At 47.2% G+C, this 14,506-nt stretch overlaps 2 protein-coding genes across 3 annotated transcripts in view; one reads left to right on the forward strand and one right to left on the reverse strand.

Annotated features, from left to right (window-relative positions):
• Rim2 (replication in mitochondria 2) overlaps window positions 1-14,506 on the forward strand; it is an 84,619-nt gene that overhangs the window by 66,046 nt on the left and 4,067 nt on the right. The gene's annotated exons all lie outside the window — the stretch shown is intronic.
• The window catches only part of Swip-1 (EF-hand domain-containing protein D2 homolog Swip-1), a 116,481-nt gene continuing 101,975 nt past the window's right edge, over window positions 1-14,506 (reverse strand). For both annotated transcript variants that reach the window (XM_075684243.1, XM_075684244.1), the window contains exons 4-5: window positions 11,569-11,731; window positions 1-326 (exon numbers count right to left, since the gene is read on the reverse strand). In XM_075684243.1, the coding sequence (XP_075540358.1) occupies window positions 11,585-11,731 (147 nt within the window). In that variant the 3' untranslated portion in view covers window positions 1-326; window positions 11,569-11,584. The remainder of the gene's footprint in view (window positions 327-11,568; window positions 11,732-14,506) is intronic.

A 14,506-nucleotide genomic window follows, 5' to 3' on the forward strand; every position in this document is an offset into this window, starting at 1 on the left:
TCTTTTGGTCCTCTCATCTTTATTTACATGCGTATTTACACTCATGTGAAATATATATTAGATACCATTCAGTGGCCACGCGCTCAGCGCTGCCCGAAGGAACTGATAACGCCGGCAGAAATAAGCAAGAGACTCATCCGGACTTCGCTTGGTTGCCTCTTCACGAATCGGCGCTGCAGGGCACGGAGTGCGTTTTGTTTGATTAAAAAATATACTCTCAGAGTCATGTGAAGTACTGAACGCTGACACGGTGTAACAGGTGACTTGTAGCCGAGGCTGGACTGGCGACGAGCTTGTGTGATGGCCGCAGCAGTAGCAGCGTGGTGCTGCACAGAAAAAGGAGGCATGTCTTTAAAATAAAAAAAAGAAACAAGGCATGGCACACATCATATTCGATGCAGTATCAGCTGATGCAAACGTTGCGCATACCGCGTGGCTGCATCGTATTCTAGCGTGGATGAAGTACGTGCACAGTGCTTTTGGAGCAAGCGCGCTTGGCGTTCAGTGCGTCAAAGCAGTTCGTGTCCAAGCTATGTACAGTCGCCTACTGGCCGACCAGTCGGCGCCTTCTAACGGCGCGAAGCGACGAGATCAGCAAGCGCTCTATCACGGAGGAAGGAAACTCGGGAGAGGCCCTGACGTCACTCTTTCTGAAGCTAAAGTGAAGCCGGAAGTTGGCTTTGCTCATAGCGTTGCTCCGCCTATCGGGCCAGCTCTCCTCTCTTGTTTACATTTCTCGCGAAACCACGCCGCGCTGCGCGCAACGGTGCTGCTCGGACCCGCGCGCTCCGCAGCAATACTAAACAAGCGTTAGCACGTTAGCATGATTCCGCCAAAGAGGGCAAAATTTTCCGCGGATATTCCTTCGTCCGTTGTCATTGCCGTGGCGCGGTACATTGCGTACAGCGTTGCATGCGCGTTCATTTCACGAACTTTAGTTCCTCCTGTCCCATCTGGCCACAGCAACATACCGTAGAGCACGGTCCAGATAACGCAGCGCAACAAAACACGGACACCAACGCAAACCTGCCCGCACGGCGCCTTTGCCACGGTACGAAACCTACGGAGCAACACGTGTGAGCGCACAGACCAATAACAAAGCCGCCATTGTGGCCCGAAAGGCGTGGCCGCTACAGCAAAGAAATAAAAAACGGCAAAAAACCTACTACGTCATTTCCTCCACACATTTCTCCTAGCGCGCGGGGTAGGGCCTCTCCTTAGTTTCCTTCCTCCATGGTGGTTGCCATGGTGACCGCGGTCTAAGATGGCCGCCATTTCAGCTCGCTGATTGGCTGAAGGAACCATTAAAGGGACACTAAAGGTTACTATTAAGTGAACGTGAACTGTTGAAATACCATCCCAGAAACCTGGAAAGGCTTGTTTCGTGCCAAGGAGAGACTTACTTTAAGAGAAAATGCGTTCTGAAGCGTCCGCGTACCTCTAGCGCAGTTCAAATCGCCCGCCCTCCGATCGAGGAGTACTGACATCATGGTCTCATAGTGACGTTGCGCCATTGGTGAGTAGAACCATAGAGTTTCCTACAAGAATTACTAGAGGGAACTCTGGCGCTAGTGTCTACGGGAGCTGCAATGCGAGCAGTTGTCCCAGCATGGGAATTATGGGAAGTACATGGATTTGCCTAAACTTCGTTCTTTTGGCTTCAAACGGCTTTGTGACTTTGTAAACTCGTCATTTTCGACAGCATGTTGCGCAACAAATAATTAAATAAACATCATTAAAATTGCCCGACGGCAGGATTCGAGCACAGGGACTCTAGCACAGTAGCCGGATATTGAAACCATTAAGTCACGGACGCATATATCGACAAGCGAATGAGACGTCCTTATGAATTTATCGCGGGCATGCCAGTGCCTTGAGACGCTTGGCGCGTTTCGATTTGGCCACCTGGACAAGCTCAATTGTTGATTTTAATAGCAATTGTACGCGTTCCCGGCGTCTTCTGCACTTCGAAGAATATAGATTGCGCCGAAATATACGACAATAAGGTTTATATAGCGTAATATACAAAGCCACAAGAACGTCTGAATCCACAAGCACGAAGATCAGACAAATCCATGTACTTCCCATCATTCCCATGGAAGGACAACGACTGCAGCGCCAGAGTTCCCTCTAGTAATTTTTGTAGGAAACTCTTATGAGTAGAACGGCGTCCGCAAACGGCGCTACGGCTTTTCTGCGCAAAACGCAAACGCGCGGCCAGAAACAGAGCCAAGACAGAGCCGACGGCAGAGCGAAAGCGAGAGTATGGTGGCTAGCGGAAGGAGAAACGCGCGACCATAAGCTGGTACTTTATTCTATGACGCAACCTTCGACGCTCGTCACAATGGACCCTGACAACGACAGATTGGCTCGCGATGCTGGGCTCAACTTCAGCGATTTGACCACTGATGAGCGCGACCTGCTGCTGAGGGCTCGCGCTGCCGGCGTCGTTGCGTACTACGACGGCGGCCTCGACACCGGCTCTCCGGAGCGGGAAAGCAACGAGGGTTCCCACGACATCACAAGGACGTGGCATTCTCACTGCTTGTTCGAAATTAGTTTCGCGAGCCAGCAGAACCCGCACAGCACGGCGCGATAACGAAACTACTGAAACTCCAAAGCGTGCGCGGCGCAGAGTCGAGCGAAAACGAAACCTTTCGACCACCCATACTACTGAAGGGTAACGTCAAAATGTTATTTTTTCTTAGAATCGAATAGACGTAGAAAAGTAGTATTTTCTTCCGTCTTATAATCGAATGAAATGATATTTTTAATACGAGTAGTTGAGTATTAGTAACACAAATTATGAGGAGTGCTTTCGTCATCGGGCTAGTACCGGAAAGTCGCTGAGGAGTCTCAAATCGTGTCATGTATTTACCTCAATTTCTCGGTTACTAAAGCTCTGTTCGCGATTATATTGACGCCTTAGACGTTCTAGAACTTGACTTTCTGGTAACCTTTAGTGTCCCTTTAAGCCACGGACGTATGTAACAAGCGAGTGCAACGCCCACATGAATTTATCGCGGGCATGCCAGTGCGTTGAGACGCTTGGCGCGTTTCGATTTGGCCATCTGGACAAGCTCAATCGTTGCAATTAATAGCACTTGTGCGTGTTGGCGGCGTTTTCTGCACTGCGAAGAGAATATATTGTGCTTAAATTTACAACAATAAGATTTATATAGCGTAATATACAAAGCCACAAGAACGTCTGAATCCACAAGCACGAAGATCGGACAAATCCATGTACCCATCATTCTCATGGTAGTACAACGACTGCAGCGTCAGACTTCTGAAGCGCTCCAAACCCTATCGTCGGAGCAGTCGTCGAGATTGAGAGCATTTCCAGCAACGTCATCTCAACACAGCGTCACAACACAGCAAAGCTAGCTTTTCTGGGTGGTACGGCGGCAGCATAACGGTGGTGCGAAAGACACGTGCGCAGTGAAGCTGTATGCGTAATTCTCTTTTTGAACTCGCGACGCATTCACGGACAACTTTTAAGAGTTGAAATGAGTGGTAATCGTTCTGCCGTCGTACGTTACGGTGGTTTCCAGTTTCTATAGATCGCAGAAGCGGACGTATACAATGAAACTGTTGTGTACTTGACAAACTCTATAAATGCGACTTATAATAATGGCAAGATCTGTGCGGTTTGCTACTTTCTGAAAAAAGCAATAGGGGCGGCTATATAACGCTATTTTAGAGAGCACCGGACTACACGCACCGTCATTTTTCAGGTTCGGGCAGTCAACTTTTGGAGCCAAGTGATCGATCAAAGCTTTGTGACATCACTGTCATTGTGTTCGCAAAAATCATCACCTAGACAAGCAGTTCGTCACAACAGCCGCCGTACACTAACTACAACCCGCACCATTCAACCGTAGAGTAGCAGACGAACAGTTTCTAAAAGCGACACCAACGTACGGCCAACGGTTGAACGAGAGTGGGCGCAAGTGGCTCCCATAGAAGCCGGATATCAGGTCTGGAGTTCCAGTACGTCGTGGGCGTAGTCGCGTGGTTTCGCATCTGCCATTTCCTCCTCCGAGAGCGAGTCATGCGTTCGGCTTGCGCGCTTGTTCTCACTCTGAGCTCGGGGAACGCAGGATCTGCTCGACTGTGCTTCGAAGGAAGGAGGCGACCAGTCGAAGATACCATAAGAGTGTACGTGCAGGGTGTCTACCAACGGGGAAAACCGGAAATTCTAAGGGAATTTGAATAGTCTGGAAATATTCAGGGAAAACTCAGGGAATTTGGGCTTCTATCAGGGAAAATTAGCTGTAACTTTATTGAAAGGGAACGAAAGTCGTGTTAATGCTGGCTCCAGTAACAGAGGAATCGCAAGGAATGGTCATTGACGCCGTGTCATCGGCACGATGTATTGCCAGAGTAGTTAACGACCGATTTTCTGGACGCCCGATTTTTCGGACATGCCCGATAATTAGCACGGCTTTGCGGCACCACCACATACTCCATATAGTCAATGTATACTGCGCTGACTGCAGGTCTGAAATAGTATTAATCAAAGCCACCACCGCCGCCATTTTGATTATCTCGCCGCCTCGAACCGGCACTCTCGCACGCAGATCCGCTGGCAGCCGTAGCCACCACCGCGGCAACGTTAGGCCTAGCTGCTTTTACGTTCGCTATTAAGCTTCTTGCCGTGCGGTGCCGTGTTTTTCATTGAAAAAATTCGCCGCTGTCAGCAATGGCACCGACTCCGCCTTTGCAATTCTCGTGATAGGCTTCGAAGCTCGCAGAGCACAATGCGTTGCGTAATGCCAGTCTCCAAAAGTTAGCTTCGCCTCAATACAGCAATGTTAGGCGGTGAAGCATAAGAAGCGTGGGAAGGGGCGATTGTCACGGGACACAGTATGTATTCCTTAATTGTACACGCGTGCACCCCCGTCTCATGTCACAGTACGAGCACCGATATGCCTAATAAGTGTACTGGCAGGCCTTAAGAGCTTTTTCGGACGTGCCTGTGGCAATTTTAGTCATTAAGGGCAGTTAAAGACATGGATTAATTTATTTAATTTTTCGGACTGCCAGATTTTCGGATATTTTTGTGACCCCTAGGGAGTCCGAAAGATCGGACGTTGACTGTAGAACTGACTAAGAGGATGCTTCAAATGATCCATGGAGTGAACGCGTGGCAGAAGGAGGACGAGAGCAGAAAGGACCGAGGAATATTAACGGGAAAGGAAGCGTGCCGCCGCCTCTTCGAAGGAGCTTGAGCTCAAGAAACAACGCCGAGATGGCAGGTGTCCCTCATCCACACCAAAATAAACTCTTTAAATCAGTGAAACTCAACACTGAGATACTGTGTACGGGCTGAGTGTAGGTCAGAACAGTTGAGGTTGACTTCCCAGGTGCTGAGAGAGAATATTAGTTGTGACAAAGTTCAGGCATCATACCGATGAGCTTGCTATCAGTTGATAGAAATAGCTCATATTCAAAAATATTTACTTATGTATGCATTTCCTTTTCATTCGTATTTGAATATGTTCGGCTGAATTTGGAATGGTTTTTACCATTTTTATCGCTGTGCATTTTACTAACACCTTCCTTCTGTTTTCTTTTTAAATAAAATAGATATTACTCCTTACTATTCAAACTGGATTAGGTCATTTTTTTGTTTCAACATGCTTACTAGAGAGTGACAGCATCGGGCAACATGGTGTCCAGCCTGTCCTGACATAAAACAAAGTTCTGGCTCATTCAGGGAATTTTGCAAATGTGCTCAGGGAAAACCTGGAAAAATCAGAGAATTTGGAAATGTCAACTTGGTAGACATCCTGACTTGTTTTGCTGGGCACAGGTTCGCCCAATAAAGAGTTAAATTTGTAACTCACAGTTTTGACACTGTGTCGTTCTTCACTGCCACTACCACGTGACAATATAATCATAATACAAAATAGTGTCGGCCAGTTCTTTCTGAACAGTGAGCGGCGCAACCGGTGGAAATGCTTCGTCCGCCTCATCTGCTAAACTGACTGCCCGAGCTAAAGTTACTGTATATGCTACCAAAGGCAGCATATATACAGTAACTCTAGCCTGGGCAGAAGCTCAGCGCCGCCGCCGAGAGGACCCGGTCGTTCAGAATCGAATTATTTGCCACAATATATCGCGAATTCAAAACGCCTAAACTGCTGCTCTCAAAATTCGCATTAGTGAGTATCGTAATCGTCGGTGAACTTTTTTCTCTAATGTTTGTAGTAGTCCTGACAACTTGCACAAATACATGTGGTCGTGATCATGTGCACGAGGTTATATTTTCATGCTTTCTTCTCATAAACGGCCGTTTGGAAGTCAGCGCAATCGTCCCTGTCGCTACTCGTGTTCTGTGCCTGCTCTTGCGCTGGTTATATATGGAATACCAACTAGCCCGGTCTCGCAGCTTGCTTCAGTCACTGGCACTGGTGGCCAGTCGACTGAGCGCCAGTCGCGTGGTATATACTGCTAAAATAATCGGTCGACTGTTGCACTTCGAACTTGTGTCCGGCGACTTCAGTATAGGCTTCGAGCTCCACCACTGGAAAAGCTGACGCCACCGTCGGCATGACGTGCTAGGAAGCATCACGTGGACATAGCGGCCGCGTTGGCTGCTTCGGGAGCGCCGAAGCGAGCTGAAAACGAGTTTGAATTCCCTCGTACGCTGCGGTCCTCATTTAGTGGCGAAATTTTCCCGCCTCGAGTGTCTCCTTTACAACGCTTGAAAGCACTACAATAGGTAGTGGCTGCCTTTGAAGGCGCGCAACATGGTAGGCTACTGTTCGGTGCCGCAGGGCCGGACGCACGTAACGGAGGCCGGTGTCAGCCTTATTCACACGTAACCGCAGGACAAGAAGCTGCGTGAAGCTTGGCTCGCGAAACATAAAACCGGCAAACAGTCATCGGCTACAACTCGGGTATGCAGCAAGCACAGACGCGAGGACGATTTCTGCTACGGCGCCCGGTCTGCGATGTTCTGAAAACGCGCACCGAGACGCTCGCTCGAGTCTGCTGCACGACTAATGTTGTGACGGTTTGGTCTATCAACTTGTCGATGCTATAGATACTGGCAAGTTTAGTGGAGTGGAAAGGCAGCGGTAAGAAGCACATTTAAAAAAAGCATGGCATATGGTCATGTTTGTGTTATGAATTAATGCACTGGATTACAAAAAAGGAGCAGCGGGAAATTGCACGCTGAGAACACCGATAAACATACAGTGTGACGCAACTCGAAAAATAATATTGAAAAGTCAAAGAATTTAGAAGAAAAAAAAAGATTGAATCGTCGCGACGGCACATCATAGTCCATGTAGGCGTCGAAGTCTCTACAATGAAGTTATTTTTGAACAGCTCTGATAGCTCCCGCGCAACAATGGTTGCTTGTATACTGTCAAATGCTCATATTCTGCGGCCTAAAGCTTATGGCACGGTGCGAGAACGCGCGCGCGGAGAAAGCGAAACAGTGCACGGACAAGCATGCAGACGCGCAGTCGGTCGCTGCGAATCTGCGCGATCGCTGCATTGAGGCTTCATCCTGTTACGCTCCATTTAGTTATACAAACACTATAAGAACATATTTCACATATTTTGCTCGCAGCGTTTACCTACCTTATGGTACCTGGTAGTGTTGACGCATATAGCATCGCGTACAGTAACCCTATGGTCGCATACAACTCAAGTCTGCTCATAGCCGCCAGCCACTGTTCCTCCACGACGCTGCAAACAATTCGTACTTCAAACATTCCCTGTTACCCAAATTAGGCGGTAATCACAAAAATAAAATTATAAGCGTGTACGTGTTCACTCGTCTATTATAGTGGAACGGTGAAAGCCTAATTCTTTATTGAACTGAAACAAAACGCTTGCTTTACTGCAACTATTTATTGTGAAGTTTCACTTCAGTTGGCAGTGAAGTTTCATGAGTAAAATGGGGTAAGCAGTGAAATGAACTGTACCACGGACTTTCGAAGAGTGAAATGCTCAGGCTCCATACACTTTGTCAATGTCTGTTGCACACCTCATCACTTCCGCCGATGAAAAGATTCCTCAAGAATAGCAGACGCCCCGGAGGTATCAAGTACTATGCCATTTTGAAATGGTCGCATGGAGACGATTTTGTTTGCTTCTGTGATTCGCTGACGGAGTAACAACCCCGCGCGGTCCGTGTGCCGCGGTTGCCAACTGCTTTTTTTTTTAGGTTGTATCCTACCATAGTAGCGATTGAACTCGTGCTGTGGTCTGCAGAAGTTCGCTAAGCGCGAGCGACTATGAGGAGTCGCGACTGGCTGCTCGAGGCACTTCGCGTGTTTTTTTTTTTATTTAACATACTGTTAGTCCCACTGGGACTGTTACAGGAATGGATTTATCAGCAAGATACAGGAATACAGTACAGTACAGTAATACGCCAGTTACACATCAAGCGGGCAACAATACAAACAGTATACAGTACAGTACAGTAATACGCCAGTTACACACCGAGTGGGCAACAACACAAAATCAATACAGTCTGAACATGATCATCGGGTCTGGATTGTTGACAAGACTGACGAGGCTGCGAGCTCAATGAACTTTTTCAAGGAATCCTGCGCAGTTATAGATTTATCTAGGCCGTTCCATTCTCTTATGGCTCGAGGGAAGAAGGAAAAGTAATATGTGTTGTTAGCACAAGAGTATTCATTAATCGTAAAGTCATGCTTGTGACGTGTTTCTCTAGAACGATTAAAACTAATGTAAGTAGCAGGATCCATGTTAAATGCGTTATGAATTAATTGATAAAGAAACTTGAGTCTATGGAGCGTGACGCGGCTTGATAAGGTGTCTAGGCTTGCGTAGGAAAGCAGCTCTGTGGGAGAATCAGTGCGCCGGTATCTATGGTAGATAAAACGAACAGCAGGCTTCTTTCACGCTCGGAAAAACACTTTTATGTAGAACGTATCGAGCAGCAGAAAGCTGTACAGGGAGTGTTTCACGTTGCTCAACAATTTTCTGATAAACACTTTTCATCTAACTGTAATATTTGATAATTAATTAATTAAACCTAATTATCTCATTATACGGAATGCAAAAGATAATCTGGTATCTCCGAGCAACGGCAAACAACATTACCTTGGCTATGTCCAGCTACGTGGCACTTGCATATTTTGAATGTTTGGTTCAAGTTATGTGGGACACCCCGTATAGCTGGTCAACTGTCCCGAACTTCTCGGCATATATTGCACGAGAACTTGCACGACTTTGCGCTAACGTGAGTGAAACTAGGGCATACGTGCGTGTCTTTCCGTAACGCGCCCATTAGGCATCGTTAGCCCGCTAACGATGGGTTGAAACGCCGCTTTCGACACCTTCCGCGCCGCTCACGGACACATTGCGCTATCGGGCGTGAAGGAGGAGAACTATATTTTTGTTTGCTGAGCAGTTTGCTTTTTCTCCGCCAGGCATTAATTTTTTAACGCGCTAGGAAGTTTCGCGATCGTCAAAGCAAAAAGCGAAAATGGCCGCCTCCGGGAGCGGCGCGCGCGCTTCCAAAGATCGCAGATCTCGCGATTGATTTTATCGATTGATCGAGCAGCTGCGACTCTGATGATGCTGCCTTTTCATCAGACTTTGAGAGCGACGTCGACAGCCCGGCACGCCAAACTATAGTGCTTGCACTTACAGTTTTATAGTGAAATACCTGCTCAATGAAACATTTAGATTTTTGTCGATGACAGTGATTATCAGATGGCAATACATTTTGAGTATTTCATCATTTTTGTTACATATTTTTCTTAGCAGATTCAAGCGTGTTTTTACGAACTTGGTTCAGTTTTATCCCACAATCTTGAATCTGGCAATTTATATCTTTCTTTATATGGCATGCATCTCGTTAATAAAACTTATATGCGTGAAAGTCGCATTCATTGTGCTTTTTGTTTATGTATTACGTAATATAGTGAGTGCAGTAGTTCCTTTAGAAAAAAATAATTTGGTGTAACCAACAAGAAACGCCTATAGCTGGGGAGGATCAGGTAACAGCAGATTTGTTGAAGGATGGTGGTCAGATTGTTCTAGAGAAACTGGCCACCCTGTATACGCAATGCCTCATAACCTCGAGCGTACCGGAATCTTGGAAGAACGCTAACATAATCCTAATCCATAAGAAAGGGGACGCCAAAGACTTGTAAAATTATAGACCGATCAGCTTACTGTCCGTTGCCTACAAAGTATTTACTAAGGTAATCGCAAATAGAATCAGGAACACCTTAGACTTCTGTCAACCAAAGGACCAGGCAGGATTCCGTAAAGGCTACTCAACAATAGACCATATTCATACTGTCAATCAAGTGATAGAGAAATGTGCAGAATATAACCAACCCTTATATATAGCTTTCATTGATTACGAGAGAGCGTTTGATTCAGTCGAAACCTCAGCAGTCATGGAGGCATTACGGAATCAGGGTGTAGATGAGCCATATTTAAAAATACTGGAAGATATCTATAGCGGCTCCACAGCCACCGTAGTCCTCCACAAAGAAAGCAACAGAATCCCTATAAAGAAAGGCGTCAGACAGGGAGATACGATATCTCCAATGCTATTCACAGCATGTTTACAGGAGGTATTCAGAGGCCTGGAGTGGGAAGAATTGGGAATAAAAGTTGATGGAGAATACCTTAGCAACTTGCGATTCGCTGATGATATTGCCTTGCTTAGTAACTCAGGAGACCAATTGCAATGCATGCTCACTGATCTGGAGAGGCAAAGCAGAAGGGTGGGTCTGAAAATTAATCTGCAGAAAACTAAAGTATTGTTTAACAGTCTCGGAAGAGAACAGCAGTTTACGATAAGTAGCGAAGCACTGGAAATGGTAAGGGAATACATCTACTTAGGGCAGGTAGTGACCACGGATCCGGATCATGAGACTGAAATAACCAGAAGAATAAGAATGGGCTGGGGTGCGTTTGGCAGTCATTCTCAAATCATGAACAGCAGGTTGCCATTATCCCTCAAGAGCAAAGTGTATAACAGCTGTGTGTTACCAGTACTCACATATGGGGCAGAAACCTGGAGGCTTACGAAAAGGGTTCTGCTGAAATTGAGGACGACGCAACGAGCTATGGAAAGAAGAATGATGGGTGTAACGTTAAGGGATAAGAAAAGAGCAGATTGGGTGAGGCAACAAACGCGGGTAAATGACATCTTAGTTGAAATCAAGAAAAAGAAATCGGGGCATGGGCAGGACATGCAATGAGGAGGGAAGATAACCGATGGTCATTAAGGGTTACGGAGTGGATTCCAAGGGAAGGGAAGCGTAGCAGGGGGCGGCAGAAAGTTAGGTGGGCGGATGAAATTAAGACGTTTGCAGGGACAACATGGCCACAATTAGTACATGACCGGGGTAGTTGGAGAAGTATGGGAGAGGCCTTTGCCCTGCAGTGGGCGTAACTAGGATGATGATGATGATGATGATGATGATGATACGCCGCCGGCGAATGCCCCGTTACGTTATCCCTGCCGCCATCCCGGACGCCGTCAGTCGAGCTACTTCGCGATGTCATCCAGCTCGCATAGGGGCCCGGTATTACGGGCGCGCCACCCACCTGTGGCGCACCCTCGCTACGTGGCGGCGGCGTTCTTGAAGAAGTTTGCCTTCTCCTTGAAAGCAGCCTGCCGCTTCTTGCGCTCTTCTTCTTCGACCTTTCGCTCCAGCTGCTCCTGCTTGATCTCCTCCTCGAACCGGTTGCCGCGGTTCAGCTCCATCGCCTGCGCACAGACACAAGTTGCTTTATGGGTGCACCTCCGCAAGCACGCAGGCACACGTGCTCGGCCGAGTTATATCCGCGTGAGAAATGAGCCCGTTCAAGGATTTAATGAACAAAGGTACACCTCGACCTGCAAGAACGACGTTTCCCAGTAGCTTACAACGATGCTCAGGTAGTCGTCAGTTACCAGGTATTTGCATGTCTGTGTGAACACGTTTCGAACATGCCTGCGGCACATGTGCTGACTTATCGTCCTTTCAATGTACTTTGAAGGGCTTCTGTGCAATACTGCATTACGAGATATGTCCCAAAAGTTCGTGCAGTGAGTCAGCGAGAGAGCGAGAAAAGAAAGTGTAGCGGCGTCTCGCCCTCTCCACTCGAAAGAACCCGCTGGCTTCTGGTACGAGCCGGACTGCTGTATGAGAAGGCAGAGTTGTATGCGTGCACTTTTGTGCAACAAAGGATCAATATCAAATTTCTTGTGAAATTTGGCAAGAATGGTGCAAGAGGACAATAGAAAGGATATCCTAAAGGAAAGAACTGTTCAACTGGGTTCGCGTTTGCGGGAAGGCCATCAATAGCCGGGCAAGAAAACAAGAGTTCAGGATCGCTAGTCAGCCACAGAGTCTGTGAAGGAGTACGTTTACCTAGGTTAATTACTCACAGGGGACCCTGATCATGCGAAGGAAATTTACAGAAGAAAAATGGGTTGGAGCGTAATCGGCAGACATTGTCAGATCCTGACTGGAAGCTTACCATTATCATTGAAAAGAAAGGTGTACAATCAATGATTCTACCGGTGCTGACATACGGGGCAGAAACTTGGAGACTGACAAAGAAGCTCGAAAACAAGTTAAGGACCGCACAAAGAGCGATGTAACGGAGAATGTTAGGCGTAACCTTAAGAGACAGGAAGAGAGCGCTGTGGATCAGAGAGCAAACGGGTATAGCCGATATTCTAATTGGCATTAAGAGAAAGAAATGAAGCTGGGCAGGTCACGTTATGCGCAGGTTAGATAACCGTTGGACCATTAGGGTTACAGAAAGGGTACCAAAAGAAGGGAAACACAGTCGAGGACGGCAGAAGACAAGGTGGGGCGATGAAATTAGGAAATTCGCAGGCGCTAGTTGGAATGGGTTGGCGCAGGACAGGGGCCATTGGAGATCGCAGGGAGAGGCCTTCGCCCTACAGTAGACATAAAATAAGCTGCTTCTGCTGCTGATGATAATAATGCATCTGTTGAAAGGTGCCACAAAAAAGCACTGTCTCCATTAGAAAGGCTCTAAGGTACAAGTGCACCATCGAAGCTGCAGCGTTACGTTATTTACAATGGCTCATAATGTCATACTAGGTTTTTTTTCGGCGCATGCTGGACCGCTGTCGGTTCATCGATCGCACACGGTATGTGCTTGGTCTGGATTACGCTGAATCGTAATCTCCATATTTTGTGGGTATTTGTGAAGAAGGAATTAAGAATCAGTGTGAGGCACCCATTTCCTTTCCTTTACGTGAGTATTGCGTCCAGCTCGTGTTTTTTAGTTCCTTTCTCTCGTTTCAGCTTAAGATATGCAGTTGGTTCAGTACGTGAATCATTCACCAGCTAAGATATTATAGACACAGGACAGGGGTAGTCGGAGATCTCAGGGAGAGGCCTTCGTCCTGCAGTGGACATTAATTATTATTATTATTATTATTATTATTATTATTATTATTATTATTATTATTATTATTATTATTATTATTATTATTGTAAGTAAGGAAAATTGAAGATCAGGGCGCCCCTCCACCGCGTGCGAACATCGATCGTGTGCGTCCGCTGATGCTGCAGTGCCCGCCGAATAACTGTTATAAGATAGCAGAAGCAATTGGCATGGGAAAGTCGTTCGTTAATCGGATTTCGACTGAAAATTTGGAAGTGAAGAAAGGTTCACTTTACGTCAAGATGGTGCCGAAATTAACTGCTGACGCCTGCAGCAAGATGTTGCGACGAAAAAAATGTTGCATTGATTGCAAAACTTGAGACGGCAGCAATGAGTTCTTGCAAAGGGCCGTCACCGGAGAAGAAAGCTGCGTTTACGAATACTACATCGATCTGAAGTCACCGAGCAAGGAGTGGAAAAAGAAAGAGGAGCCAAGCTAAAAGAGAAAGCGCGGAAGAACAAAGTCACGTTGGTGGTATTTTTTGACTGCCATGGAATCCGCCTCTTTCACGGCGCGACGGCGCATGCGCCCTGCCCTAGCGGATTAGTCGCGAAACGTTTTGAAAGGAACGCGCGCGCGGCCGCGCGGCCAGATATCGGGGGGAAAGTAACCCGGAAAAAAAAAAAAAGCGCTTGGAGGCGCGCTGTTGCAAACGCTCGTGCCATGTACCGCGTTGAAACTCTACTGGTAGCTCGACGTCGGTGCGGTGCCGAAAACGTGCGTAAGACTGCAACTCCACTTTGAAACAGAATAGGGCCAGGGCTTGGTGCGAACTGCACCGTGGACCACGTAGTTGCCGCCTTGCATTGACGGCTGTCAAATTTATCGATATACCACTGCGTTACACTTGGGCGACACTTCAAAAACACGTTGCTGACGCAGCCTTCTTGCACCATCGGCCCACAGTTGCAGGTGGCGGCAGCGCGTGCCTGACTTCATGTACTGTTTTAAGGCGTGGTAACATTGGGTCGATACGAGACCGACAAGACGCTGACGCCGACTATTGGCCGACTATTCGGCACTGTGTCATTGAGACCATTTGTTCGTAATAGGCCGACAACGACGCAACCGATG

This window comes from Dermacentor variabilis, chromosome 3 (genome assembly GCF_050947875.1).
Source record: "Dermacentor variabilis isolate Ectoservices chromosome 3, ASM5094787v1, whole genome shotgun sequence".
NCBI lineage: Eukaryota > Metazoa > Arthropoda > Arachnida > Ixodida > Ixodidae > Dermacentor > Dermacentor variabilis.